The sequence below is a fragment of the Urtica dioica genome, chromosome 10, assembly GCF_054948205.1.
Source record: "Urtica dioica subsp. dioica isolate 48M chromosome 10, U.dioica_male_clone48M_v1_H2, whole genome shotgun sequence".
NCBI lineage: Eukaryota > Viridiplantae > Streptophyta > Magnoliopsida > Rosales > Urticaceae > Urtica > Urtica dioica.
The window spans coordinates 262160-287140 of NC_142765.1; the positions used below are offsets into that span (position 1 = coordinate 262160).

The 24981-nt window shown below is 37.9% G+C and overlaps 3 protein-coding genes across 5 annotated transcripts; all 3 read right to left on the reverse strand.

The window, feature by feature from the left end:
- Nucleotides 1–2386: 2386 nt before the first annotated feature.
- Nucleotides 2387–6301, reverse strand: LOC149382780 (carotenoid 9,10(9',10')-cleavage dioxygenase 1-like). Its single transcript, XM_089628448.1, has 14 exons — nucleotides 5930–6301; nucleotides 5413–5483; nucleotides 5291–5305; nucleotides 5043–5154; nucleotides 4853–4952; nucleotides 4718–4780; nucleotides 4213–4323; nucleotides 3929–4113; nucleotides 3720–3858; nucleotides 3496–3613; nucleotides 3313–3414; nucleotides 2970–3221; nucleotides 2747–2858; nucleotides 2387–2627 (listed from the first exon to the last, which is right to left on the reverse strand). The coding sequence occupies exons 1-14, from the start codon at nucleotides 6167–6169 to the stop codon at nucleotides 2598–2600; spliced, it is 1650 nt and encodes a 549-aa protein (XP_089484574.1). The 5' UTR covers nucleotides 6170–6301; the 3' UTR covers nucleotides 2387–2597.
- A 1536-nt stretch (nucleotides 6302–7837) lies between these two features.
- LOC149382781 (phenylacetaldehyde reductase-like) lies at nucleotides 7838–10117 on the reverse strand. 2 transcript variants are annotated; one of them, XM_089629641.1, is made up of 6 exons: nucleotides 10003–10117; nucleotides 9370–9539; nucleotides 9046–9237; nucleotides 8672–8834; nucleotides 8378–8558; nucleotides 7838–8031 (listed from the first exon to the last, which is right to left on the reverse strand). In XM_089629641.1, exons 1-6 carry the CDS (start codon nucleotides 10112–10114, stop codon nucleotides 7887–7889), a joined length of 963 nt encoding a protein of 320 aa, XP_089485767.1. In that variant the 5' UTR covers nucleotides 10115–10117; the 3' UTR covers nucleotides 7838–7886. The 2 variants fall into 2 exon arrangements, with proteins under 2 accessions (XP_089485767.1, XP_089485766.1); XM_089629640.1 differs by having other exon boundaries at nucleotides 8378–8567; nucleotides 10003–10114.
- A 2502-nt stretch (nucleotides 10118–12619) lies between these two features.
- On the reverse strand, nucleotides 12620–14826 carry LOC149382782 (cinnamoyl-CoA reductase CAD2-like). Of its 2 annotated transcripts, XM_089629636.1 has the most exons (6): nucleotides 14526–14825; nucleotides 14131–14300; nucleotides 13780–13971; nucleotides 13534–13696; nucleotides 13266–13455; nucleotides 12627–13034 (listed from the first exon to the last, which is right to left on the reverse strand). In XM_089629636.1, the coding sequence occupies exons 1-6, from the start codon at nucleotides 14647–14649 to the stop codon at nucleotides 12890–12892; spliced, it is 984 nt and encodes a 327-aa protein (XP_089485762.1). In that variant the 5' UTR covers nucleotides 14650–14825; the 3' UTR covers nucleotides 12627–12889. The 2 variants fall into 2 exon arrangements, with proteins under 2 accessions (XP_089485761.1, XP_089485762.1); XM_089629635.1 differs by having other exon boundaries at nucleotides 12620–13034; nucleotides 13266–13696; nucleotides 14526–14826.
- Between the last annotated feature and the right edge of the window lie 10155 nt (nucleotides 14827–24981).

Sequence of the window (24981 nt, forward strand, 5' to 3'; positions counted from 1 at the left end):
AGCAAAAAATACAGTATTTTAAACTTTGCCTTCTTCTCAGTCTGCCATTCTTCGCTCTCAGAGACCAAGGACTGCACGACGTCCCTCTTATTTAAGGCACCCTTGTGGAAGGCAGTTTCGTAGAGACCATCCTTAACAACTTCCGAATAAGAACATTTAGTGTAGTCGTCAACAAACCGTAAGCCGGTGATCTCCGCAAAATTCTCCTTACTAAATGACCGAGGTTCACCGCCAATTTCAAAAAACAAAGCATCAGAAGATGAGTCCTTGTATTGTCCAGCCCGCGAGATAATATGGTTGACTATCGCCGAAGAATTGGCTATCTCGGGGACGTCAAGGAAATGCCCAAAACAAGACTGCCTGAATATATTGGTCTCGTCCTCGGACATTGATTTCTTCATGACCTCATTGAACTTTTGAATACCGCCCAAAAAGTTGAACATAACCCCAACAATTTGGTCATCGTCCAAGACTCTGCTCCATCCCTAAATGAAAAAAAAACATTACTTAGAACATGATAACGTTGAAGTACCAATGTCAAACCTGCCGGTTTATTGACATCAATGTTAATAAAACAGATGGTTTATTCACATCAATGTCAATAAAACAGGCGGTTTATTGACATCAATGTCAATAAACTAGACAGTTTATTGACATCAATGTCAATAAACCAGTTACTGTCAACGACCCCGGCAACACCAAACACATGAGAAATAACAACATTGTATAAACACACATTTGGGCGCCAAGAGTTAGAACTAACATCAACGTCAACGGATTAAAACTATAATTAACATCTCACATTTGGGCACCAATGATTTTTCTTCAACAACATAAAACTATAATCAACATAAAAAATAATCACTAACCTTTTGTTTTTTATTGGATGACTTTGTGATTCTGGGCTTAGAGGATGGTTTTTTATGACGAAATCGTCAAATGAATCATCTTCGGCTTCAGATACCACATTGGTATCTATTTTTGGTCGCTTGGCCGGAGACTTCGGCGACTTTGAGATGGTCATCTTCCTCTTCTTCTTTGCAACACTCGGCTTCTTCTTCGCAGCGCTCGGATTCTTCTTCGCCACGCTCGGCTTTGACCCATCGGCCCTGGGATGGGAAACGCGAGGCCTTCTACGCACCACCGGAGGCGATTTCTCAGGCGAGGGTTTGGGTTTCTTGGCGGGGGATTTCTTCTTCGGGTTTGAGTTTGGGTCCGGTATTTGGGTTTGAGTTTCGACCAAAATGGGTGTGGTTTTAGGGTTTTGGTCTGGGTGTTCGTCGTTAGGGGTCTGGGTGTTCGTCATTTCGGGTGGTTTTTGCCAAAGAAATGGAGAAGAACTGGAGAGAGAAAGAGAGAGCGAGAGAGGCGAGGTGGGTTTCGGTGAGGTCTGGGTGAGAGGCGTGGTGGGTTCGGCCGAAGAAATGTAGAAGATGAACTGGAGTGAGAGAGAGGTGACGGTGGGTTTGTTTAGGGTTTCGGTGAGAGAGAGCGAAATGGAGAGAGATAGTGAGCGAAATGGAGAGAGATAGTGAGCGAAATGGAGAGAGAGAGAGACCAACTGGTTTTTGGACGCGAGAGAGAGAGAGAGATTTTGGATGAAGAAGAAGAAAAGAAATTATTTGGACGAAGAAGAAGAAAAGAAAACATTTTGGACGGTTTCAACATTTTAATTTCAAATAAAATTAAAGAAAAAGGTTTTAATTTTCTTATAAAGAGAAACTAAATTGAAAGGATATAAATGTAATAGATCAATTCATGTAGTCATATTTTTGGATTAAATTGGACTTATTTGATTTTGGTCCAAAATCATTGTAGAAGTCATAGAACAGGAATAATCCCACTTAGTAAAGAGAAAATATCAAGAGTATCCCTCGTGTTTAATCGAAATGCGAGATTTATCCATTCAATTTATAAAAATATCATACATATCCCTTCAGTTTAATATAAATGGCATATACCTCCCCTATGAGTGAATTAGTAGGTAAACTGTAGTTTGGGGAGGAGAGAGTGAAAATGGGTGACTTATCATATAAGAAGTTGTTTTGATGGGAAACCGAGTATGTCTCAAAGGGTTGACTATATTGAGCAGTACGTGTTGAGAGAGAGAGAGCCAAAACCCTATGCATTTTCCTCATGCCTTGCATGTCAAGCAACCCCACAAGAGGAAAATGATTGCTCCAATTGAGCATCTGAATACTCTCATCATAACCTCTTTGAGTGATCCCATTCCGAAGTAAATAACTTATCTAACTTTTTTTTTTTTTTTATAAACAAAGTCAAGAACTTATATGAGTATAAAAATGGTACATATTTTTTTTAAAACACTTCAAAAGCTTATTTTAGTACTTGCAATGTCTTTTTGGAGAGGTAAAAAAGAGACGGAGTTGATGATATTTATATTACATCCAACATTCACAAGAGAAATTAAATGTGTGGGAAAAGAAGAAGCCAAGTAGAGAGTATGTCATTACTATATAATGTAGCAATGAGCTTATTTTTATTGGCAAGAGTCTCAACAATAATAGGATTTTATTATCAAAGCTACATTTCTACTCAATTGAACTTTCTTTCCCTTCTTAACCCAGATTCACGGTTCAGAGTTTCGCTTGTTCTTGAAGTTGCTCCTGATCAACAACCATAAATAATTGAATTTAGACTCAACTACATTTAAAAAATAATTAATAATATTATATCACATGCTAATGAAGAGGGTAACAAATGAAAAATATAAAATAAAACTGACCTCCGTGACAAAGAAAGCATGGAATCCATATGGAACTCGATGAGGCATATCGATGACCGCAATAGGATCTGATGACATCGTCATTGCATCGATCACATGCACTGCCGATTTTCTGACACACGACGAGAAAAGAAAATAAGAAAAAAAGTAGTTCAACTCCAACGAATTGCATTCACGTGTGCAAAAAATCGTATAGAATTTTGGCCGAGGAAATATTAGTTACCCGGTTTTCTCGTCATGAACGAAGAAGATCAAGTATCCATCGTCTTCGACGGAATCGACCCCGGGAACTTTCGGGACGAAAATAGCCTCGGAGCCGAACCGGCCCGGCCCCAAGTCGTAGAGGCCCTCGACGTTCCCTCCGACCTCAATCTCTTTCTTGCCACTCTGCGGCTCGGCGTGCAGATCGAATTTCACGATGCCCGTCACTTTAGCAATGCTGTCAAGTTTTGTGCCAAATACATACCGCTGTTTCCTGATATTATATCAGATCATAACAATTGAGCTCTGGAAAAAATATAAAGAATAATAAAGGAGAGATCTTTCTGCTCCGGCCATGTACTTACCTTCCGGTGTAGCTTTCGTTCACTCTTGGAAAATCGACCGCCGACTCAGAAAGTTTTTTCTGCGTCGCTTCACCGGTTTTCATGTTGAATCTCATCTCGTACCTATACAAAGGGCATGACATTGATAATGATACATTGATATGGATTAATGGACAAAAGATCGCTCGAAGATCGTGTTATTACAGCTCGTTTGAGAAATTCTCGAGTTTCTCTTTGACTTCCCCGCTGACCATGTCTAAGTCTGGATTCTCGAGCCGGCAAGTGATTAGAACCACTTCGTCTTCGTCTTCCCACGCATTAGCTGGTAAAGCACGGTACGGTTTTTCACAAATGCATTAGAAAATGTAACTCTTTCGTGTGGTCTTGCTAAAAGAATTGCCTTTCTTTTTTTTCACCGGAGTTCCTACCGTTATGGAATATGAAGCAATTCGGAAGCTCGAACCATTTCATCAACAGCTCATCCTTTGAGTACCGAGGTAGAACCCCGAAGCGGGCTTTTTTGGTTTTGTCAAACGAGAATATCAGCTTCTTTTCCTTCACCATGCCCTGGAAAAGCGAATCACTCAGATTTAAACCTCATCGAGAATAACAGACTGAAAATCAAAGTGCCACAAACCTTGGGGTTGAAAATCATAGGAAGGTCCATGAAAATTGCGTAATTCTCGGTAATGGCAAAGTCGTGCATCATGATAGGGTCCGGTACAGTGATGGGCACCGGATCATGCATGAAACCATCCTTTGATATGACTCGGTAAGTGATATACGGAGGAGTGTGTGAATACCCGAACGTGAACATCTCACCTATATAATTAATTAATTAATTAATGAGGAACTCGTTTGTAAGTAGGTAGTAATAGAGAAACGAAAAAATTTGAGATAATGATTTGTAAGCTCACTCACCGGTAAATGGATCAACCTTCGGGTGAGCTGTGAACGAATGTTTCAATCTCTTGTCATAATCCAACATACCGAGTGTTTGCAAATCACCATCTTCCAAGACCTTAAGGACATCTGAAAATAGAGAAGTTGAACCGTTGATAGGTTTCAGAACCCTGGAAATCTCCCAAGTGGAAACAGGTGGCTAGAACAGTTTTTTTGGCGACTTGCTGGGGTATTTGGAATCAAAGAAATAAATGCATTTTTTAAGATAATATTTTCTCGTTCGAGGACCTCTGGGACAATATCTTCAGGAGTATCGGCTTTTGGATCTCAACCCTTAATTCGGATTTTTCCAGTTTTAGTCCTTCTGATCTCTCCCGAGATTGGCCTAGTGCGATCTAGCTTGTACTTTGCTTTGTTCTGGACGAAGCTTTCTTTCTTTTCTTTTTAATAAATTTTCGTTTCTCTTTAAAAAAAAAAGTCCAGTTTCAGAACAAAAATGAAAGGCTAATCAGTATTTGCTTACAAGGTTTGTCCCCCTCCGAAAGTGCAAGAAGTTTCCCATTGTGGTACACCAGAGCGGTATTAGCTGCAACAGAGGAGTCAGCACTCTTTTCCTTCTAATCCATTCAGTTGAAAAAAATCTGTTTACGAGTATTACCTGTAGAGTTTCCAAATGAAAGATCTAACACTTTGAATTTCGCTCTCAGTAGTTGCATGTTGACCATGAGTAGTCCAAAGAGTCCTTTTAGGTCACCAATCTGAAAGTTGGAAGTTATGTAAATCAGTTGACATAAATCATTTAGCAGCTGAGGTAAATCCTATACCATAGTCATATAGTAATTTGTTACCTTCATGAATTTAGAAGAGCCGAAAAACTCTTCTTGCTTGAGTCGGGATGTTTTGACGTAGCGAGAGACATACGTGGCTTTCCCGTCTTTGATGCGCACACCATGAACCATTCTGCAAACTCAAACACAAGCTTGGCTTCAGTACTTGTAACTATAATTACCAAACTCCTGAGTCCCCAATGCAAAATCTTGGGCTGAAATCTAGGGAGAAATGTGAATAAGAATCATATTGAAGTAAAGTCACGGACCCATCTCCATCGAACCTGCATTGAAAGAAAAGAAAAAAAAGAAACTCAGAAACACAAGTAAAAGCCAAAAATGGAAGGAAAATCTAAACGGGATTGAAAAGAAGAAAAATAATATATATTACCAATGATAGCCAGCCACTGGACTGAATTTTGGATTAGGACCGACTCGAACAAACTCGCCGTCCAAGCACTCCTGTGATTGCCAAAAGCCCAATTACAATTCCAAATTTAAAGAACACACGCTGATATAGAGATAATTACACATCGTGTCTGCTAAACTTCCTCCTGATTCAGTTCGAATAGTGGAAAAAATGAAAGATTGAAATACAAACCACAATCCTGATCAGTATAACTGTTATGAGTAAAATCAACAACGTTCACATTCATTCCGCGATGAGAAGAAAATCTCTCCTCAGTTTTCGTTTCAAACTCGTTTCTCTCTAGGTCAGGGATTATATCGCAGTCCATAATCATATTTCACTCTTTAACTCTTGATATGAAAAAGCTAACAGTACTCTCAATTTAGATTCTGAGTTCCCTTGGAAGAACAAAATCCGAAATCGAAGCAATGAACTCAAAACATAAACACATACATGCTTAAACATATGTATCGTACGCAATATATATAGGTGTACTTACAGGGAGGTATCCAGTGACCGGAAGGTGTTCAGTCGGAGGAGTCTCTGCCGGAGCAGGAGCGAAGTTGCCGGAGAGATAATGGTGAGGCCGAGAAGAGTCGTACATGAACTTCACGATCAGCTTCTCAAACAAATCGATCGCTTTCGAAGCCAATCCTTTGTTCGGCTTCGGAATCACTTCAACTATTGCATTCCTTCCTTCTCCGCCGGAGTATCCAATCTCTTTCTCCACTTCCGCCATTGCGATTTCACTTCTCTCTCTCTCTCGCTCTCGCGTCTCGTCTTTTATTTCCTCTCGTGGCACGTGTCACTCGTTCAGTGGTAGTAAATTTAATTGAATTTGAAAGAGGAGAGACAGAAAATCGTACTTCCCAAACAGATTAGATTATAGAAAATTGTGTTGTTCTGAAGAATATTAGTCATGGGTTGAGTATCCTGCCACGTGTCATTATTGGAATTCACAAGATTTAATAAGAGGGTAGAGAATATCATCAGTCTCAATCTCAGCTTATTTTTATTTTTTGGCTCAGAAGCTGAGTCTTATTTAATTTTGGGAATTGATTACACAATCGAGTATCTCAAAGACTACGTCATTCATGGGATAAATGAACTATTATGTGATTTTAGGGAAAAGTAAAAAAAATTATGATTTTTTAAATTTAAAAAATTAAGTATAATAACTTTTTTTTTTTTTAAAAATTTGAGACTTTAAAAAAAAAAAAATTTGAGGCATTTTTTGGGCTTTTTTCCCACAAAAAGTTTAGAACCATAAACCATTGCCTAAATGACTTAAACCTCGGGCCAACCCTACAAAGGACGAGACCGAAACGTACATCCTTAACTTTTAAGCAAGGTTTGAGATACCGGGGTAACCAGTGGATTGTAGTCAGATCCCGGTAGCGAAACGCACAAAACCGTAAAATACCCGTAAAATCTGGGTTTACCGCGCCGATACAAAAATTGGCATGATCCAGTTAAAAACTTCATAAAAACCGAAATTTACCGCGAGAAAATCGAGGTTTACCGCAAAATCTAGGTAAACCCATGCGGTAAGGAGTATGCCCATATAATCTGAAGTCGTTATAGTCTTGATCATTTCGTCAAATGTTTAACATAATTTGAATTAAATCACGAAAATACTATTAAATTAAAAAAACAACGAAATAAATAAATGAATAGTTAAAATATAAATAATCCATGAATACCATGTCCCTGTAAAATTAACGCCATGATATCTGGGTTGTTTTGGTCAGGAAGTTCCTACTAGTGGTGGTCGTGAAGAAGCTCGGGAGGGTGTCCCGTCCCAACTCCTTACATATATAGTAAGAGATGCATTGAGTCTCAGCCTCGGTTTCATTCTTCAAACCTTTCTTATGGAAGAAAAACAAAATTTGTGTTCTTTTTTTTCAAAATTTTAAAATATTTTTTTTGTTTAATATTCAAGTTGGTGAGCTTTATTAGATTCATTCACGCAGCCTCTTTCAACTTTTGAAGGTATAGATTACTTCACCGCCCGAACTTAGGTGGTCAGCATGTAATTCAGTTTAATACGGAGATTAAGATTCGATGAATGTTTCATAAATCTTTAAACAAAAATAACGCTTTCGATTCATATAGATGAAATGTTATAACTTAATTTTATTGATAATTTCAGCGAAAATTATAAATAAATATTCTCGAAGGCAAGAATTCCTAACACCTCTATGCCTTAATCTACAATCTACCATATCGTATTAAGGTATCAAAGATAACATCGAGGATATGAGAGACACCAATCTGGCGCATTGAATCACACTATTTATTTAAAAAAAAAAAATCTAAACACTATTAAAAAGTATTATTCAAGCAAAACCGCTTCTTATAATTAAAATACATAATGTATAATATCTTAAATAGTAGCGGCCAATTTATTCAATTTATTGATTTGCACAGCATATAAATTCGCTCAACGGCTCAACTTAGGCCTTGAGAAGCCCTTTTTCCTTCAAGCTCTCAATAGTGTCCTTCAAAGTCACCTTCAACGGCATGTAATCGATTCCCAAGCTTGTTATTGCTTTGTATTTCGACACTTGGTACACCGGAGAAAAAGGCATATATTTGCATCTGCAATTCCAAAAAATTAAGATATAATTGGCTACGTAAGCCACCTAAACTATAGGAATTGTAAATTAGCCAACCTTTGGTAAATAATTTGTAAATAGCCAACTTGCATACGTGGCAGCCTATTAACTACCTAAAATATATGTTTGGTTGTGTTAAATAAGGTTTTTATTAATCTGTTAATAAGTTTACTTGGTTATTTACAAGAAATTAACTAAAGGTGCGCTATATCTCAATCAACTATATCCGTGTGGCTATATAACTTAATAACCCAAAAATTAATCAAGCCGATATTATAGCGTTTTTTTTTTTTTTTTTTTTGCATAAATAAATAAATACGACTACTTACTTTTCGGGTATACTTAAACCGGGATAGAGTTCGCGTACAAATCTCATGATGTCACAAAAATGGTGAACATTAGCAACTAAGCAATGTCTTCCATTGGCCGAAGGTACTTCGAATCCTCGAATATGTGCCAACGCAACGTCTCTAACATCCACCGACATGTAAGCCATGTTCGGATAAGTATCTTGAGACCCTGCATAGCCAACATAAAGAAAAAAAAAAATTCATACATGAAAGAAATGGACAATGATAATTATTAATTACACGAGAGGATTTGTTCTTCATTTCTTTATTTACCATTCACTAAATTCAATATATACTCAACCGTGATGTTAAGAATTGGTTGCAACATAGGACCTATCACGAAACCGGGATTCATCGTGATTAAGTCGATCCCGTTTTCTTTTGAAAACTTAAATGCGGCCTCTTCGGCTAAGGTCTTCGAAATACGATACCAACCCTGAAACCATATCTTTACAAATTCATTATTGTCTCAAAAGTGATAGTGAAAAAAAAAAAAAAAAAAAAATTCAAGCCAGATTGAAAATCGGGTTTATATTCATAATTGACTAATGAAAATCTTCCTGATGGCATGACATAGCATATTTTGTAGATCAAATAAGTCACAAATTGATAATAACAAAAAAAAAAAAAAAAAAAAAACCACACACATTTGACTCCATGATGAAATCATGATCGGAAACCCAAGTTTCGTCAATCATTACTTCCGGGGACTTAGGCCTCCTATTGAAAGAGATCGAAGCCATGGAAGACGTCATGACAACTCTCTTTAGGAAAGGATTCTTCACACACGACTTTAGAACATTGAGCGTTCCATTCACCGCCGGCTCTACCAGCTCCGCCTGAAATATTATTATTATTATTTAGTTTCCTATAAAAGTACTAAAAATTAGTATTTACCAAGTGTTCAAAAAATCACTAATTTTTTTTTATTATTATTAATGATATTGATCTTAAGGTGTAATTGATCGAACCTTTGGATCGGTGAAGGTTGCCAAAACCGGCGATGCAGTGTGAAAAACTCCTTCACAGCCATCAACAAGAGCGTCAAAAGAACCTTCTTCCAATAAATTTGCTTTGAACAAATGAAGCCTTTCTTTAGCTCCTTCAAGTGACATCAAATGTTCTGTTTGCTTTGGATCGCCTATAATTAATTAATAATTAATGTTCATGCATAAAAAAACCCAGATATATAAGGAATTTCTTTCAGAAAATTTACACATGTATTGTGAAAATAAAAATAAAATATTTACAAAAAAAATAGTGTTCACGGCGTAAAATAACAAATAGACAAAATAAATTAAAAAACTGGTATTCATAAATAAAAGGGTTATTAAGTTATATAGCCACACGGATATAGTGGATTGAGATATAACACACATTTGGTTAATTTCTTGTAAATAGCCAAGTAAACTTATTAACAAATTAATAAAAGCCTTATTTAACACCACCAAACATATATTTTAGGTAGTTAATTGGCTGCCACGTATGCAAGTTGGCTATTTACAAATTATTTACCAAAGGTTGGCTAATTTACAATTCCTATAGTTTAGGTGGTTTACGTAGCCAATTTTTTGTAAATAAAAAATATAAAAAGAAGAACTAACTGAGGTCAAGAACTGAGGCTTTGACAGTGTAACCACGTTGAAGCAAAAGCTTGACAATCCATGAAGCAATGAAGCCTGAACCACCGGTCACACACACCACATTCTCTACCATCTTTTCTAATTTTTCAAATATTGAAATATCTTTGTTTTGGTTGTCTATAATCCTTAGTACTAAGTAATAGTATCACCTATATATAGTTGAAGGAAAAGCGCTTAACACGATCCATTGATGCAATTACATAACATTAATTTCCAATAATGTAATATTGATTGCCACAGATTTCATACTAATACTTGCATTCATTTGATCTCTACTTAGGAAAACTTAGTACTAAGGATTATAATTTGTGTTTAAAAGAAAGAAAAAAAAAACAAGGAGAATGGATTATGTTCCAGATCTCTTTTTCTTTTCTCATGTGTTATAACCTTTATTATCCAAGGATTTAATTCCATGTTTAATTTTTTATAGACCAATAGTATCGACCAAGGATTAAAATACTGATACCGAATGTCCAATTTTACTGATATATCGACTACCAATTGATATTTCGATGAGTATCTTATAAAAATATACATATCGACTACCGATAATACCGATGACATATCGATAATATATTGCTTGCCGACGGATATGCCGACTAATATCTTATAAATATATATAATTATAAATATGTTGTATATATTTTTTTAAATGTATATAATATGTACCAACATGTCTAATAAATATACATAGATATATATATATTTAAAAATATAAAGTAAAAGCAAAACAAAGAATCGTATTCACAATGAAAATCGTACGTACATATGCACAAATAATTTTGATCACTTATGTACGCTCGCGAAAACAAAAGATCGTATATACAAGTGAAGGCTTGAATGCAATTGTGCATGTAGTAATAATTTTAAACATATCTCACGACTATGGTAAAAGTACAATTTATTTTAGTAGGGAAAAAAAACAAATACTGAAAATAAATCGATATTTAGTTTGTTATAAAGGCTTTTGTACCGAGTCTGCTCATTTTCTGATATACTGACATTATATCGAGGTATATCGTCGGTATTTTAAATCAACTACTATAACATAGCATTATTACTACGGCATTAGAAAAATAAAGAGATTGTCAATAATGGATTATGTTTCTAGGTAATTTATAAATCTCTTAACCTATCATATATGGTATATATGTAGGTTTTATTATCAAAAGATTTAATTCCATCTCTGATATTTCTAGTAAGGGAAACTATAAATAAATACGATCATTTTTTACACAATTAGGATTTGATTTTGTCTTAAAAATGAAAAGAAAGATGAGTAGATAATATGCCATTACTTGAGTAAATATTTTACTATGTTTCTCCTTTATACCATAAGATCTCTTGTAAGGGAACTCGATCTGCTTTTAATGTTTTTTAAGAGTTGTTTACTGTTATCGATGCCATGTCAAAACTCAGATTTTGCAAGTTTACCAGGAGATACCCTTAATTTATCCGGGTATCTTGTGAAACTGAGGGTAAACAGTATCGGAGAACTTACCGTTACCGATGTGGTTTACCGGAAAATACCGGACTTACCGATGGAGGTATCCAGTGAACAAATAATTATAAAATGTCATACGTACCATAGGCTAAAAATGAAAATAATTTACAATATCTTCATTACATAATCAATATGAAATAGTTCAAAACAAACCTAATGAAAATAGTTCATAATAACTAAGAAAACTTCTTCACCTAAATAATCCATAAGAAATTTGAAAAAAAAAAATCAAAACCATCAGATTTCGTAAACATTCCAAAACTGCCGAAATTTGAGAGCTTATCCAAGCTTCTCGTCGGAATGAACGAAGGTTTCAACGCCACGCTGCCGGAAAACGGACGAACTCCTCGGGATAAGGCAAAATTGAGTGAAAATGTTGGGAGCTCGTGACGGAAACAGAAACCCCTAAATCTCGGCGCAAATATGGCTAAACTTGAACCGATTCTTGTTAATATACCATGTTTTTAAATAAAAACTAATTGAACCACGTCAGTTTCTTTTAACCGGGAAGTGGACCGAGTCTCGTCCGGTTCCCACCGGTTCTCAGGGAAAATGACGGTTTTGTACTGAATCGTGCCGAGGACCACCAATTTCCCTGTTCTCCCGAGATTTTAAACCTTTGTTTGAGGTAGCTCAGTAATATATACTCCTATTCCTAAAATGAAGAAATGAATTAGAGTCGATGCAAAAACAAAAAAATGTTTAGAATAGAGATTTGAATTTGTGTTATAAGGTAAACGACGGATTTATGTCACTTAATAATGGATTATAGGATTAAGAAAATTGCAAAGTTTGAGACTTTCCTGTTTATCGAATACTTAATTCCATTTGATATATAGGATGGAGAATAAGCCAAGTTAGATTTGTGATACCTAATTAAGATTAGGAATTGCAACGATTACATGTAAAGTTAGATGCACATCTGTCTCAAATTTTTACATGTTCCACCGGGTAAGAAATATACCCACTAGACAAACGGGTATAAAATAATATATCCGTTACTCGTTTATCCACCAGCAATCCGAGTACTGAGTCGAGTAGACCCGTTTACCCATTAATAATAATAATAAACTAACATTAATTATTTCAAATGAAATATTTTGCTGAATGTGTCATATTTTTTAAATTGTTATTTATAGCGGGTCTTTTAGACCATTTGTTTTTCTGACATGTCGTTGATACGCCATGTCGTTGACATCATCAAGACTCGGCAACATTTAGTAACACACACAAACAACATATTTTGTTGTCGCACACACAAACAACATATAAATGCAGAAGAATTGTCTTCAAGCCACAACTACTTGCTTATTTGCTAGTACATAGCTCACTCCAGTGTGTAACTTAGAGCCTAAGAAAACCCTTCTCTCTAAAGCTTTCCACAGTGTCCCTCAAAGTAATTTCCAATGGAGTGTAAGTGATCCCCAAGCTCTTTGCTTTCTCCTGCGATACTCTATACACCGAAGCAAGAGGTTTCTCGTCTTCACATCTGCAAAAAGAAAAAAAAAAAGTGTTGAAATTCAAAAAAACCAGTATTAATTTTCATCAACTTAATCGATATATTTCGTTAAGGATATCACATAAGAATATAAATGGACATAACCAACTCTATGATGTCCTCCCGAGTTACTTATCTCCCTCTAGTCGTATTAAGATGTAATCTCATGATACTTTACATATATTATGATTGAAAAATAAAAAATAAAAACACTTTACTCACTTTTGGGGAACACTCAAATCAGGATAGAGTTTTCGTAAAATTGTCACGATGTCAGCATAATGACTGACGTCGCTGACCAAACAGTGTCTTCCATGGGCCGAAGGAATTTCAAATCCAAGAATATGTGCCAATGCAACGTCTCTTACGTCCACACTTCTGTAAGATAAATTCGGGTACGCACTTTTTGTTCCTGCTTCGGAAAAACGATAAATTAGAAAACATGTACATCGAATTAAAAATTTATAAGGGAATTTTTTTATTTGTTTACCATTTACAAGATTCAGGATCATCTCAACAGTCAGATTCATATTGGGCTGTAAAAAAGGGCCAATAACATAGCCAGGGTTCATCATGATCAAGTCGATTCCGTTTTCTTTCGCAAACTTCAGAGCCGCATCTTCGGCCAAGATCTTCGAAACCACGTACCAATTCTGCACGGTTATAACAAAACAAAATAAAATTGAAGTAAAGGCTAAATCGGAAAGTGAAATCGAAGCAATATATGTATCAACACCTTGGTGTCCTCGTTGAAATGAAGATCGGAAAACCAAGTCTCGTCGACCATCGTTTCGGGGGACAATGGTCTATTGTTGAATGCGACCGTAGCCATGGAAGACGTTAAGACCACTCTCTTTATCGATGGATTCTTCGCGACCGACTTGAGAACGTTAAGCGTTCCTTTCAGCGCCGGGTCTATTAACTCTCCCTGAAATATATAATATATCAATAGAAATCATGTGAATTAAACTAAAAATCTTCATCCAAAAGGAAAGTAAGTTCCATAAACTAGTCACGTTGTTATACTCCAAAATCATAAAAATAAAAAAAAAATAAAAAAAACCCCCAAATTCTAATTATATCAAACCTGCGGGTCTTCGACAGAGAACAAAACCGGCGAGGCGGTGTGAAAAACGCCTTGGCAGCCATGAATGAGAGAGTCAAAAGAGCCTTCTTCCAATAAGTCAGCTTTGAACAATTGAAGCCTCTCTTTAGCTCCTTCAAGTGACACCAAGTGTTGGGTTTTCTTCGGATCATCTGTTTTCAATTATTGTCCACGATTTCTATTAGATTAGACTACGATTCCAAGCAAAAGGTTGGGTCTTGATTTAGATTCATGACATGAGGGTTTTTTTTTTTGCCTAATCTTAATGGGTTTTGCTTCACAGAAAACAACCAAATAAAATAAAACCCAGAACCTGAAAATCAATATTCAGAGCCACAAATTAATTTTCTCGAACAATCACAAAGAAAAAAGATTACTTGGGTCACGAACAGAGGCTTTGACTGTGTAGCCACGTTGAAGCAAGAGCTTGACGATCCATGAAGCAATATAGCCTGAAGCTCCGGTGACACACACCACTCTCTCTCCTTCTTCACAGCTCATATTATCTACTTCTTAGTAATTTCTTCTTTAGCGTGTTTAACGGTGACACTGTCGTATAATTATTTATTTATTACAAGACAGAGGAGTATTTGGTTCCCAACTTTTCGCAGAAAGTGAGACTTGACTATCAATCTCTCACTTGTGCTATGTTAGACTTTAGTTTAACTCATTTCAAGGTTGTTTATGTATGGCACCAAGGGACGAAGCTAGATGTCTAATATGCTTTAAAAAGTTTAAAGGGGAGCTATTTGTAAAATTTTAAGATAAAAAAAGAGAAATTGCTCAAACTACTACCATATCAATAATTTTTTTCAAAAATCCACCAAAGTATAACTTTGACCAAAAATACAAGTTCCTCAAAAGTGAAAAACCAAATACACCTTCAACCTTATTTTTTCTTTCAATTTCACACCAACCTCATTTAATATCATTCCAAAATAAAATTTCTATTTTTTATTCAAAATTATTTATATATATCTCTCCCTCTCTCTCTCTCTCTCCCTAACCGTGTAAACCCTTATATCATTTACTCTCTCTCTCTCTCTCTCTCTCTCTCTCTCTCTCAGTCGAACTCACCCAGACCTCACCCAAACTCACCCTCAAGATACTCTCTTTCTTCTTCCCTGAATCGCGACCGAGACCCACCCCGAACCCGAATCCTTCACGACCAGTCTCACTCTCTCTCTCTCTCTCATTCAACTTTGAGCTCACCCTCCGACACGCTCAAGGAAACACGACCAAAGCTCATAGATCCGGACTCAAGGTTAGTTTTGTTTTGTTTTTTGTTTTATCAAACTTTTCTTTGGTTTTTGGGTATGTTTATTCTGGGTATGTTTGAGATTGAAAAAAAAAAACTCTTTTTGTTCTGGGCAATTTTTATTGTTTTCTCTTGTTTTTAGGCGAAGTTCATGAGTTGTTGACATCAGATGTCAACAGTTGACGCAACTGTTGACATCTGATGTCAACAACTCATGAACTTCGCTGATAGTAATGTCATCGAAGTTCATCAGTTGTTGACATTAGATGTCAACAGTTGACATCAACTGTTGACGTAAATTGTTGACATTAGCGAGATTTAGAGATCAACTGTTGACATATGAAGTCAACAGTTACTAACTTACCTTTGTTTATTTGTATGCAGTGATGACGGAAATTTATTTATTATTCAAGCATAGTGGTACTTGGGTTGAAATTGGTCAGTATCATGAGGAAGGATCTTTCAGAATTATGGTGCCGTCTGAAGTGAGCTTCGCTAGTTTGATGCAAATAATTTACGCGTATTTGCGCAAATCACCATCTACCCATACAATTGGCGTTTCATATGCGATGGCTGGTGCAATGATACCTGTTTAGATAACCAACGACGACACGCTGAAAGGTTATTTATACTTGAGAAGAAAGAGGGAAGATGACACGGAGAAATTACAATTGATATTGGAAATAAAAGAAAAACCATCGGGGCTCGATTCTCCAAGAGTTGGATCCACTCGCAACAGCCGTGATAGTGGTTGTGACGGAAATCCCCTTATGCCATCAATACCCGAGGAGGGGTGTGATTCGGTCCCAACTCATGAATCGGCAATTCGTTCTACATTAGGATCTGATGACATTAGGTTGTCAGACAATGAGACACAACAACAACGATGAGGCTTCCCACCACGAAACCTAACTCCTCCTCCACCACGACGAAACTCCCCTCCTCAACCACCACGAAACTCTATGTCTCCACCACGACGAAACTCCCCTCCTCAACCACCACGAAACTCTATGTCTTCACCACGACGAAACTCCCCTCCTCAACCACCACGAAACTCTATGTCTCCACCACGACGAAACTCCCCTCCTCAACCACCACAAAACTCCCCCCCTCCACCACCACGAAACTCCCCCCCTCCACCACCACAAAACTCCCCTCCTCCACCGCGAAGAACAAGTCCTCCACCCTCCCCTCCACATAGTGTGCCAAGTTCGTCTACTACGAGAGAGGACACCCTTATTTTGGATGGTGATTCCCCTGTATTTATTGAGCGTTATGCATTGTACTCGAATAAAAAGACTTTAAAGAAACACTTGATGTTGTTCGCCATAAGCAACAACTTCTCGTATATGACAAAGAGCTCGAACAAAAACACCTTGCACGTTGTTTGTCCGGGAGAGCATTGTAAATGGGCTGTTCGAGCTGTAAGAAAGGAAAACACACCCATATTTCAAATTAGAAGGTAAACTCTTTGTTGAATTATGAATTTGAATTAGAGTTATCAACTATTGACATCAATTGTTGACGTCAATTGTTGACATCTGTGAGATATTTCCTCTCAGTCAACAGAAGGCAAATAAATCACAGATGTCAACAATTGACGTCAACTGTTGACATCAATTGTTGACGTCGGTGAATTATTTTCCTTCTTTTGACTGAGAGCGAATATCTCACAGACGTCAACAATTGACGTCAACAATTGATGTCAACAATTAATGTCAACAGGTGATAACTCTAAAATCAACAGTTGACATTTGGGTTTTGAAACTAATTGTGTAATTTTCATATTTTAGATTTGACAATGAGCACGCTTGTCCCCTAAACTTAAGGCAAGGACGTCACCCTCAAGCAACAACTTCGTTAATAGGAGAGATGGTTAAGCATAAGTGTATTGATCCAACCGTTGGAATGAGCAAACCAAAAGAGATAAGGAATTACATGCAAATGGATTACGGAGTGTCTATGTCTTACAAAAAGGCTTGGCGGTCCAGATAAGAGGCTCTAAAGTCCCTCTACGGCAATTCGAAAAACTCGTACAAGTTCTTGCCTAAGCTAAGGTACATGATCGAGACTAAGAATCCGGGTTCTTTTTTTGACCTTGTCACTGGTGATGGCGGTGTATTTGTAAGTTTTTTCATGTCACTCGAGCCATGGAGAACGGGGTGGAAGTATGTAAGGCCTGTTATTATTATCGATGGTACGCATTTGAAGAATTATTACAAAGGGACGTTATATACGGCATGTGGGATGGACGGAAACAAGCAGATTTTTCCACTAGCCTACAGTCTTGGTCCTTCATAATCTAACGAGGCTTGGATTTACTTCTTTGAAAAATTAAAGGACGCAATTGGGGAACGGGAGCAACAAGTATTTGTATCCGATAGACATGCTGGTATAATCAATAGCCTCAAGACGGTATTTCCAAATTGTGATCATGGTTTTTGCATGTTCCATCTACACGGTAATTTGAAGACTACTTTCAAGGGGATCACGAAGGAGGTGAAGTGGAAATTTTACGGTGCCGCAAAAGCATACACTCAGCGGGAATTTGAAAGTTTTATGGTCATGTTGGACGCTGAAAATCCTGAAATACGTCGCTACTTAGCCAATGATGTCGGGTACCAAAGATGGGCAAGGTGTATGTTCAGGGCAAAGAGGTATGGTATCATGACGAACAACAATGCGGAGTCATTAAATGCATTAAATGTAAATGTGAGACAATTTCTAGTTTCAAAATTGATGGATTGGCTGAGAGAGCGAAGTATGAGATGGTTTTATGAGCGTCGGGAAGCTGCGGCAAATACACAAACCATTTTGACAAAAGAATACCAAGCCAGAGCAGAAAAATACACTTCATATGTTGTTCGAATGTTGGTAAGTGTTTATTTAAATGAGAATTAACTAAAGATGTCAACAATTGACGTAAATTGTTGACATTGATGTCAACAATTGATGTTAATTGTTGACATTGACGTCAACAATTGATGTTAATTGTTGACATTGACGTCAACAGTTGACGTCAATTGTTGACATTGACGTCAATTGTTGACATCTGTGATTTATGAGCTCTCTGTTTGTTGACATTGATGTCAACAATTGACGTCAACTGTTGACATTGATGTCAACAGTTGACGTCAATTGTTGACACTGATGTCAACAGTTGACGTCAATTGTTGACACTGATGTCAACAGTTGACGTCAACTGTTGACATCTGTGATGTATGAGCTCTCTGTTTGTTGACATTGATGTCAACAATTGACGTCAATTGTTGATGTTGATGACAACAGTTGACGTCAATTGTTGACATCAATGTCAACAATGTAAGAATTCTCAGTAATTAAATATTAAATATGATTTTTTGTGCCAGGTGAGGCCATCTTCAGTCGAGGAGTTTGAGGTAGTTGACAGAGAGGGCATTGTATATGCTGTTAACTTAGAAGAACATACATGCTCATGCCGGCGATGGCAAGCTCATGAATTTATTTGTCCACATGGAATTGCGGCTTGTCGTGAACGTAATCTTCCGGTTGAGAACTTCATTTCCAAGTTCTATTCAACCGAGTATTTGAGGGCAACCTCCGCAGATGTACACCATCCTCATGGCGACATTTCGAGTTGGGTTATCCCCCCCGAGGTGGAGAATATCGTAGTTCTTCCGCCTGAACACGCAGCGCGTGCCGCCGGTAGGCCGAAAAAAAGAAGAATACCCTCTCAAGGGGAGGAAGTTAGGAGGCGCAAGTGTGCGCGATGTGGGGTACTCGGCCACAACCGTCAAACATGCAGTAGTGCTACTCCATTGTCCACGGATTAGTTATAGCTTTTTGTATTGTATTAATTATACTTTCTTCAGACTACTTTTGTTAGAGAGAATGTCTTTGTTTAAGAATGTCTTTGTTTAATTATACTTTGTTTAGACTACTTTTGTATCTCTCTGTTTGTTGACATCAATTGTTGACATTGACGTCAACTGTTGACGTCAACTGTTGACATTGACGTCAACTGTTGACGTCAACTGTTGACGTCAACTGTTGACATTGACGTCAACTGTTGACGTCAACTGTTGACATTGACGTCAACTGTTGACGTCAACTGTTGACATTGACGTCAACTGTTGACGTCAATTGTTGACATTGACGTCAACTGTTGACATTGACGTCAACTGTTGACGTAAATTGTTGACATTGATGTCAACTGTTGACGTTAATTGTTGACATTGACGTCAATTGTTGACATTGATGTCAACTATTGACGTACATTGTTGACATCAATGTCAACAGTTGACGTCAACAATTAACATCAATGTCAACAAACAGAAAGGTAATAAATCGCAGATGTCAACAGTTGACGTAAATTGTTGACAACAATGTCAACAATTGACGTAAAAATCATTAAAAAGACAAATACAGATTGATAATTGAAATATTGTTGATATTCATTAAACATGATATCATAAAATAAAGAGAAATGAAAAGTTTGAGAAGTTTCCTAATTATCATCTATTGTTAACATTGCTTTCTAATTTACCAAAAGATTAAGATAATAGTACTACGTGAACAACATTTTTTCCTAATTTTCATCTATCTCCATGTCCGATCCAACATGGGTCGCCAACTTCACTGCCCCATGCCTGTATAAGTCGATCGTGAACTGTTGTCGGTGCATGTTCATATCTTCTTGTTTGACCCCAAGTAGATCTATGCCGTCACTCATAAACTCCATAGCCTTGACGACAAACATGCCACAATCACCACTGTTTTGAAAAAAATTGCGATTAGACAACTTGTTCATCATATAAATACGGTATTATTAAATAATAGTTATATATGTACCCATTGCTCTGCCGTGGCATGATGAGCGACGTGGATACTGTGAACGGGGCTGAGCTCGTGTCTTTAATACTCATACGATCAAACGTGTCAATAGAGCAGAGGACTAGTGGGAGGAATTCTGCAATTTGTTGGACGTGGCATGTCACCATTTTTTATGAGGCTTGTTGCTTGACATAGAATCATAGATTGTAATGGACCGTTCTCGAATCGATACAACCAGAAGCAACCAGTGCGTCCTATCCTTGAAACAACAGGGCAAATAGGCGCGATCGACGTCTACCCAGGGCCAAGAGTGTGTCAAGGACTTGTTGGTCGCGGTTATGTAATCATAGATCCGAGACTTCCTTGACCAATTAAACTTGTCCTTGTCTTTGCATTTCTTCCAAGCGTCATACCCAAGGAGGCAATAGGTGACAAAGAAAGCCGGCATAATTGTGAACGACTTTTGCAATTTCCTAGTCATTCTCTTCTTCCGGAGGTAGTAAGAGATGATATCAACATGCTGCCACAAAATATTGAGGGATTAATATTAGAGAACAAAGAGATTTTAAGTCACAGATGTCAACAATTGACTTCAATTGTTGACACAGATGTCAACAGTTGACTTCAATTGTTGACACAGATGTCAACAATTGACGTCAACTGTTGACATCAATGTCAACAATTGACGTCAACTGTTGACATCAATGTCAACAATTGACGTCAACTGTTGACATCTGTGTCAACAAACAGAAAGGTAATAAATCGCAGATGTCAACAGTTGACGTCAATTATTGACACCAATGTCAACAGTTGACGTCAATTGTTGACACCAATGTCTAGACTTCAAAACCATTAAAAAACAACAGTAGAGTTGAATGTCGTACCTGATCGCTAAGCCATTCTTCTTCGATCCAGAGGTTACGGAAAAATGTCTTTGATCGAATTTCAACTTCTGTGAAATTCCATCCCCATGGCAATTTATCTTCCAGTGGCTCGTACCAACATTGTTCATCATCTTTCTTCTTCAACAATCCAAACTTCAGCCATGTCTCCATTACAGTGATGTCCTCAAGATTTGATGGAGTAAAAGGAGGAGTCAATGGATTTTTGAATGGACGCGAAATTCCTTTCGTAAACTTCGCGAACGGCCTCGGAATGGGTGTGGGAGTGTACCTATCCGGCGGTCGAGTGATTCTCACAGGTCTTTGCGGTGAATCGTCTATGTTAATCGGAATCATCTTCCATGAATCCCGATTTTCCTTATCCTTTGCGGCATTTAACTCGTCCTCCATTTCCTCGCGGGTTCGTCCATCCGGAACCGAGCCTACAAAGATGAGTTGACTATCATCATACATCTCATCTTCAAACTGCTCACAATCTAATTCTAGAATGCGGGCTCTCGATTGGGACTCAGTTAGTTCTTGACTTGATTCTAACTGGCTCTCTTTGATCAACCCTGAATTTAAAAAGATGAATGTCAACAATTGATGTTAACTGTGGACATCAATGTCAACAATTGACGTCAACTGTTGATATCAATGTCAACAATTGATGTCAACTGTGGAAATTGATGTCAACAATTGACGTCAACTGTTGACATCAATGTCAACTGTTGACGTCAATTGTTGACATTGATGTCAACTGTTCAAGTGAATTGTTGACATTGATGAACATAGATAGACATCCAAAAACTTTTCAAAAACCACAAACCAAAAACTTTTCAAAAAACACAAATAACAAACTTTTCATAAAACAAAAACCTGAAACTTTTCATCAAACACAAACCAAAAACTTCATAAAAGACAAACCAAAAACTTTTGATAAAACACAAACCAAACTCGACTCTTCAACCAATAATACCTTCTTGAGTCTCTTGTGTATCTCTTATGTCATCTCCTATGCTGACAACCGGCTCAACATCTCCTTCATCTTTTTTTCTCTTTTCAGCCTCTTCCTCATCTTTCTCATCTTCGTTTCTCTTTTCAGCCTCTTCTTTGTCTTAGTCTTTCTCGGTCGAATCTTCTGGATCCTATAGCTCTTCAGGTTGCTCCCGGTATCATCTTGGCCAGCTCCATCAACTTTTCATTCACACATCTAGTGAATTCTTTGAAGCTCTGTTCCATCTCCGTCTTGAACGCCGCGAACTCTGTCCTTATATGGGTGACAGAGGCTTCAACGGCCATCAACCGAGCCTATGTTAAAAGTAGACGTAAGCCAATGTTTTCTATTAATAAAGAGTAAATCATGTATGAAAGATTTACAAACCTCAGAGTTTTCTCCGATGCCGGACAGATGTGTTGTATACGGAGTGGATGTGCCTCCACTTGATTCCACCGGTGCCTGTCAAAATTAATGTCAACAAAGGTTAGGCAACTCTCATAAATCACAGATATCAACAGTTGACGTCAACTGTTGACGTCACTGTTAACAAACAGAAATGTCATAAATCACAGATATCAACAGTTGAAATCAATTGTTGACATTGATGTCAACAGTTGACGTCAACTGTTGACATCACTGTCAACAAACAGAAATGTCATAAATCACAGATATCAGCAGTTGACATCAATTGTTGACATTGATGTCAACAATTGACGTCAACTGTTGACATTGATGTCAACAAACAGAAATGTCATAAATCACAGATGTCAACAGTTGACGTCAATGGTTGACATTGATGTCAACAGTTGACGTCAATGGTTGACATTGATGTCAACAGTTGACGTCAATGGTTGACATTGATGTCAACAGTTGACGTCAATGGTTGACATTGATGTCAACAGTTGACGTCAATGGTTGACATTGATGTCAACAGTTGACGTTAAAACCATTAAAAAACACATAATCAAGATTAATCACCTTCTGTTTCAGCTTCGGTTGGCTCGACTTCTTCATTGTCTTCAAGCTAACCTCTTCTCCTCCCATTGGCTTGAACACAAAGTTCTCAGATTGCCACAAAATGGTTGAGAACGTGTTGTCAACGACATGAGTCGTTGATTTCCACCGACGCATGAGAGGTACATCGGTATCAGACAATCTCTCGCAATACAAGAGTGTCGAGAACACGGGCATGGTTTCGTACGCCCAAATTTGAAGTGGGTACATGAAAGAAGGAAGGTTTATCTTCGCCATGGAATCCTTCTTCTCCACATTCTTCACGTACTTACGGCAGTTTTCAATGAAGAACTTCCAAACCACATTGCCCCACGGGTACGAGTTAAACTGGTCCAAGTCCTCTACCAATTTAACGTACGACCAATCTCGAATGGTCGTACCCAAAGGGGCACCGAGAAGTACGTTGAAGAGAAAATGAAGCAGCAAGAGCTTGACTCGTTTCTCATGCGGCCACCCTTGCGATTCCACCAATTTTGTTGTAAGCACGACGCGACTGTTGGTCGTCCCGTTGGAGAACAATTCACTGAACAGTCCACCTTCGGCCGGCTCGGTATAATCCAAGGCTGGGACGTCCCCATGGCGCAGCCCTAAGATAGAACAAAAATCCTCTCTTGTGAACGCCCACGGTTCTCCCCCAAGCTCAATAAAGAGAGTATCTTCCCTCTCTTCTTCACCGATAAAGTAACCGACCCTCATCAATAAATGGTTAATTATCTTAGAGGATCGGGTGACCTTCAGGATGTCCAGAAATTGACCAAAACAAGAGTTGCTGAACATAGCCTTCACTTCTGGACCCATAGCCGATGATTTATCGAATGTCTCCAACGTTCCATAAAAACTGATATTATGATCAACCACATTTGATTCACAAATGTACCTCCTGCACCCCTGAATACCGAGCACAATTTCACACAATTTCAAACACAATTTCACACAATTTCAAACAGAATTTCACACAATTTCAAACACAATTTCCGAGCACAATTTCACACAATTTCAAACACAATTTACGACCATAATCAAAGATTTTGTAACACATCAATTCACTACCACACCAGAATTCATACACTACCCAAAACCATTTTCAAACACAATTTCATTCACTACCACAACAGAATTAGTTCACTACCCAAAAACAATAAATCTAAACCGGTGGGTTTACCTGGTCCGTATCAGAGGTGGGTTTCACGCCACGGCGGGGCTTCTTCGTAGCCTTCTTCGAGTTCAACTTGGGCGAAGCACTCGTTTTCCTTTTCCGGGCCGGAGAAGTGTTTGGCGTGGTCGCTCTGGACGCCTCCGGTTGTTTGAGCCCTATCATCCTAGGACTCTTTCGCGTTGTGGGTTCGAAAATAGGGTGGGGTGGGTCAGACATGGCGACTTGAGGGATTGGTCGAGTGAAGTCGAGTTCGGGCAAGGGTTTCGGTCGCGATTTTGGGTGAGTGAGACTGGTCGCGAATCAGGGAGAGAGAGAGATGTGGGTCTCGGTCGCGATTTTGGGTGAGTGAAGTCGTGAAGGATTCGGGTTCGGGGTGGGTCTCGGTCGCGATTCAAGGAAGAAGAAAGAGGGTATCTTGAGGGTGAGTTTGGGTGAGGTCTGGGTGAGTTCGACTAAGAGAGAGAGAGAGATAGAGAGAGAGAGAGTAAATAGTATAAGGGTTTACACGGTTATGGAGAGAGAGATATATATATAAATAATTTTGAATAAAAAATAGAAATTTTATTTTGGAATGATATTAAATGAGGTTGGTGTGAAATTGAAAGAAAAAATAAGGTTGAGGGTATATTTGGTTTTTCACTTTTGAGGAACTTGTATTTTTGGCCAAAGTTATACTTTGGTGGATTTTTGGAAAAAATTATTGATATGGTGG

Excerpts from the sequence above, each read along its gene's own strand:
- LOC149382780 (XM_089628448.1), bottom strand. The coding sequence starts at position 6,169 with ATGGCGGAAGTGGAGAAAGAGATTGGATACTCCGGCGGAGAAGGAAGG. Across the intron at positions 5,484-5,929 it reads CGGTCACTGGATACCTCCCT|GAGTGCTTGGACGGCGAGTT; the intron begins GTAAGTACACCT and ends TGGCAATCACAG. Across the intron at positions 2,859-2,969 it reads GTTCATGACGAGAAAACCGG|AAAATCGGCAGTGCATGTGA; the intron begins GTAACTAATATT and ends GTCGTGTGTCAG.
- LOC149382781 (XM_089629640.1), bottom strand. The coding sequence starts at position 10,114 with ATGGTAGAGAATGTGGTGTGTGTGACCGGTGGTTCAGGCTTCATTGCT. Across the intron at positions 8,568-8,671 it reads TATATTGAATTTAGTGAATG|GGTCTCAAGATACTTATCCG; the intron begins GTAAATAAAGAA and ends TTGGCTATGCAG. Across the intron at positions 8,032-8,377 it reads GGTTTAAGTATACCCGAAAA|ATGCAAATATATGCCTTTTT; the intron begins GTAAGTAGTCGT and ends TTGGAATTGCAG.
- LOC149382782 (XM_089629635.1), bottom strand. The coding sequence starts at position 14,649 with ATGAGCTGTGAAGAAGGAGAGAGAGTGGTGTGTGTCACCGGAGCTTCA. Across the intron at positions 14,301-14,525 it reads AGCCTCTGTTCGTGACCCAA|ATGATCCGAAGAAAACCCAA; the intron begins GTAATCTTTTTT and ends AATTGAAAACAG. Across the intron at positions 13,972-14,130 it reads TCTCTGTCGAAGACCCGCAG|GGAGAGTTAATAGACCCGGC; the intron begins GTTTGATATAAT and ends TATATATTTCAG.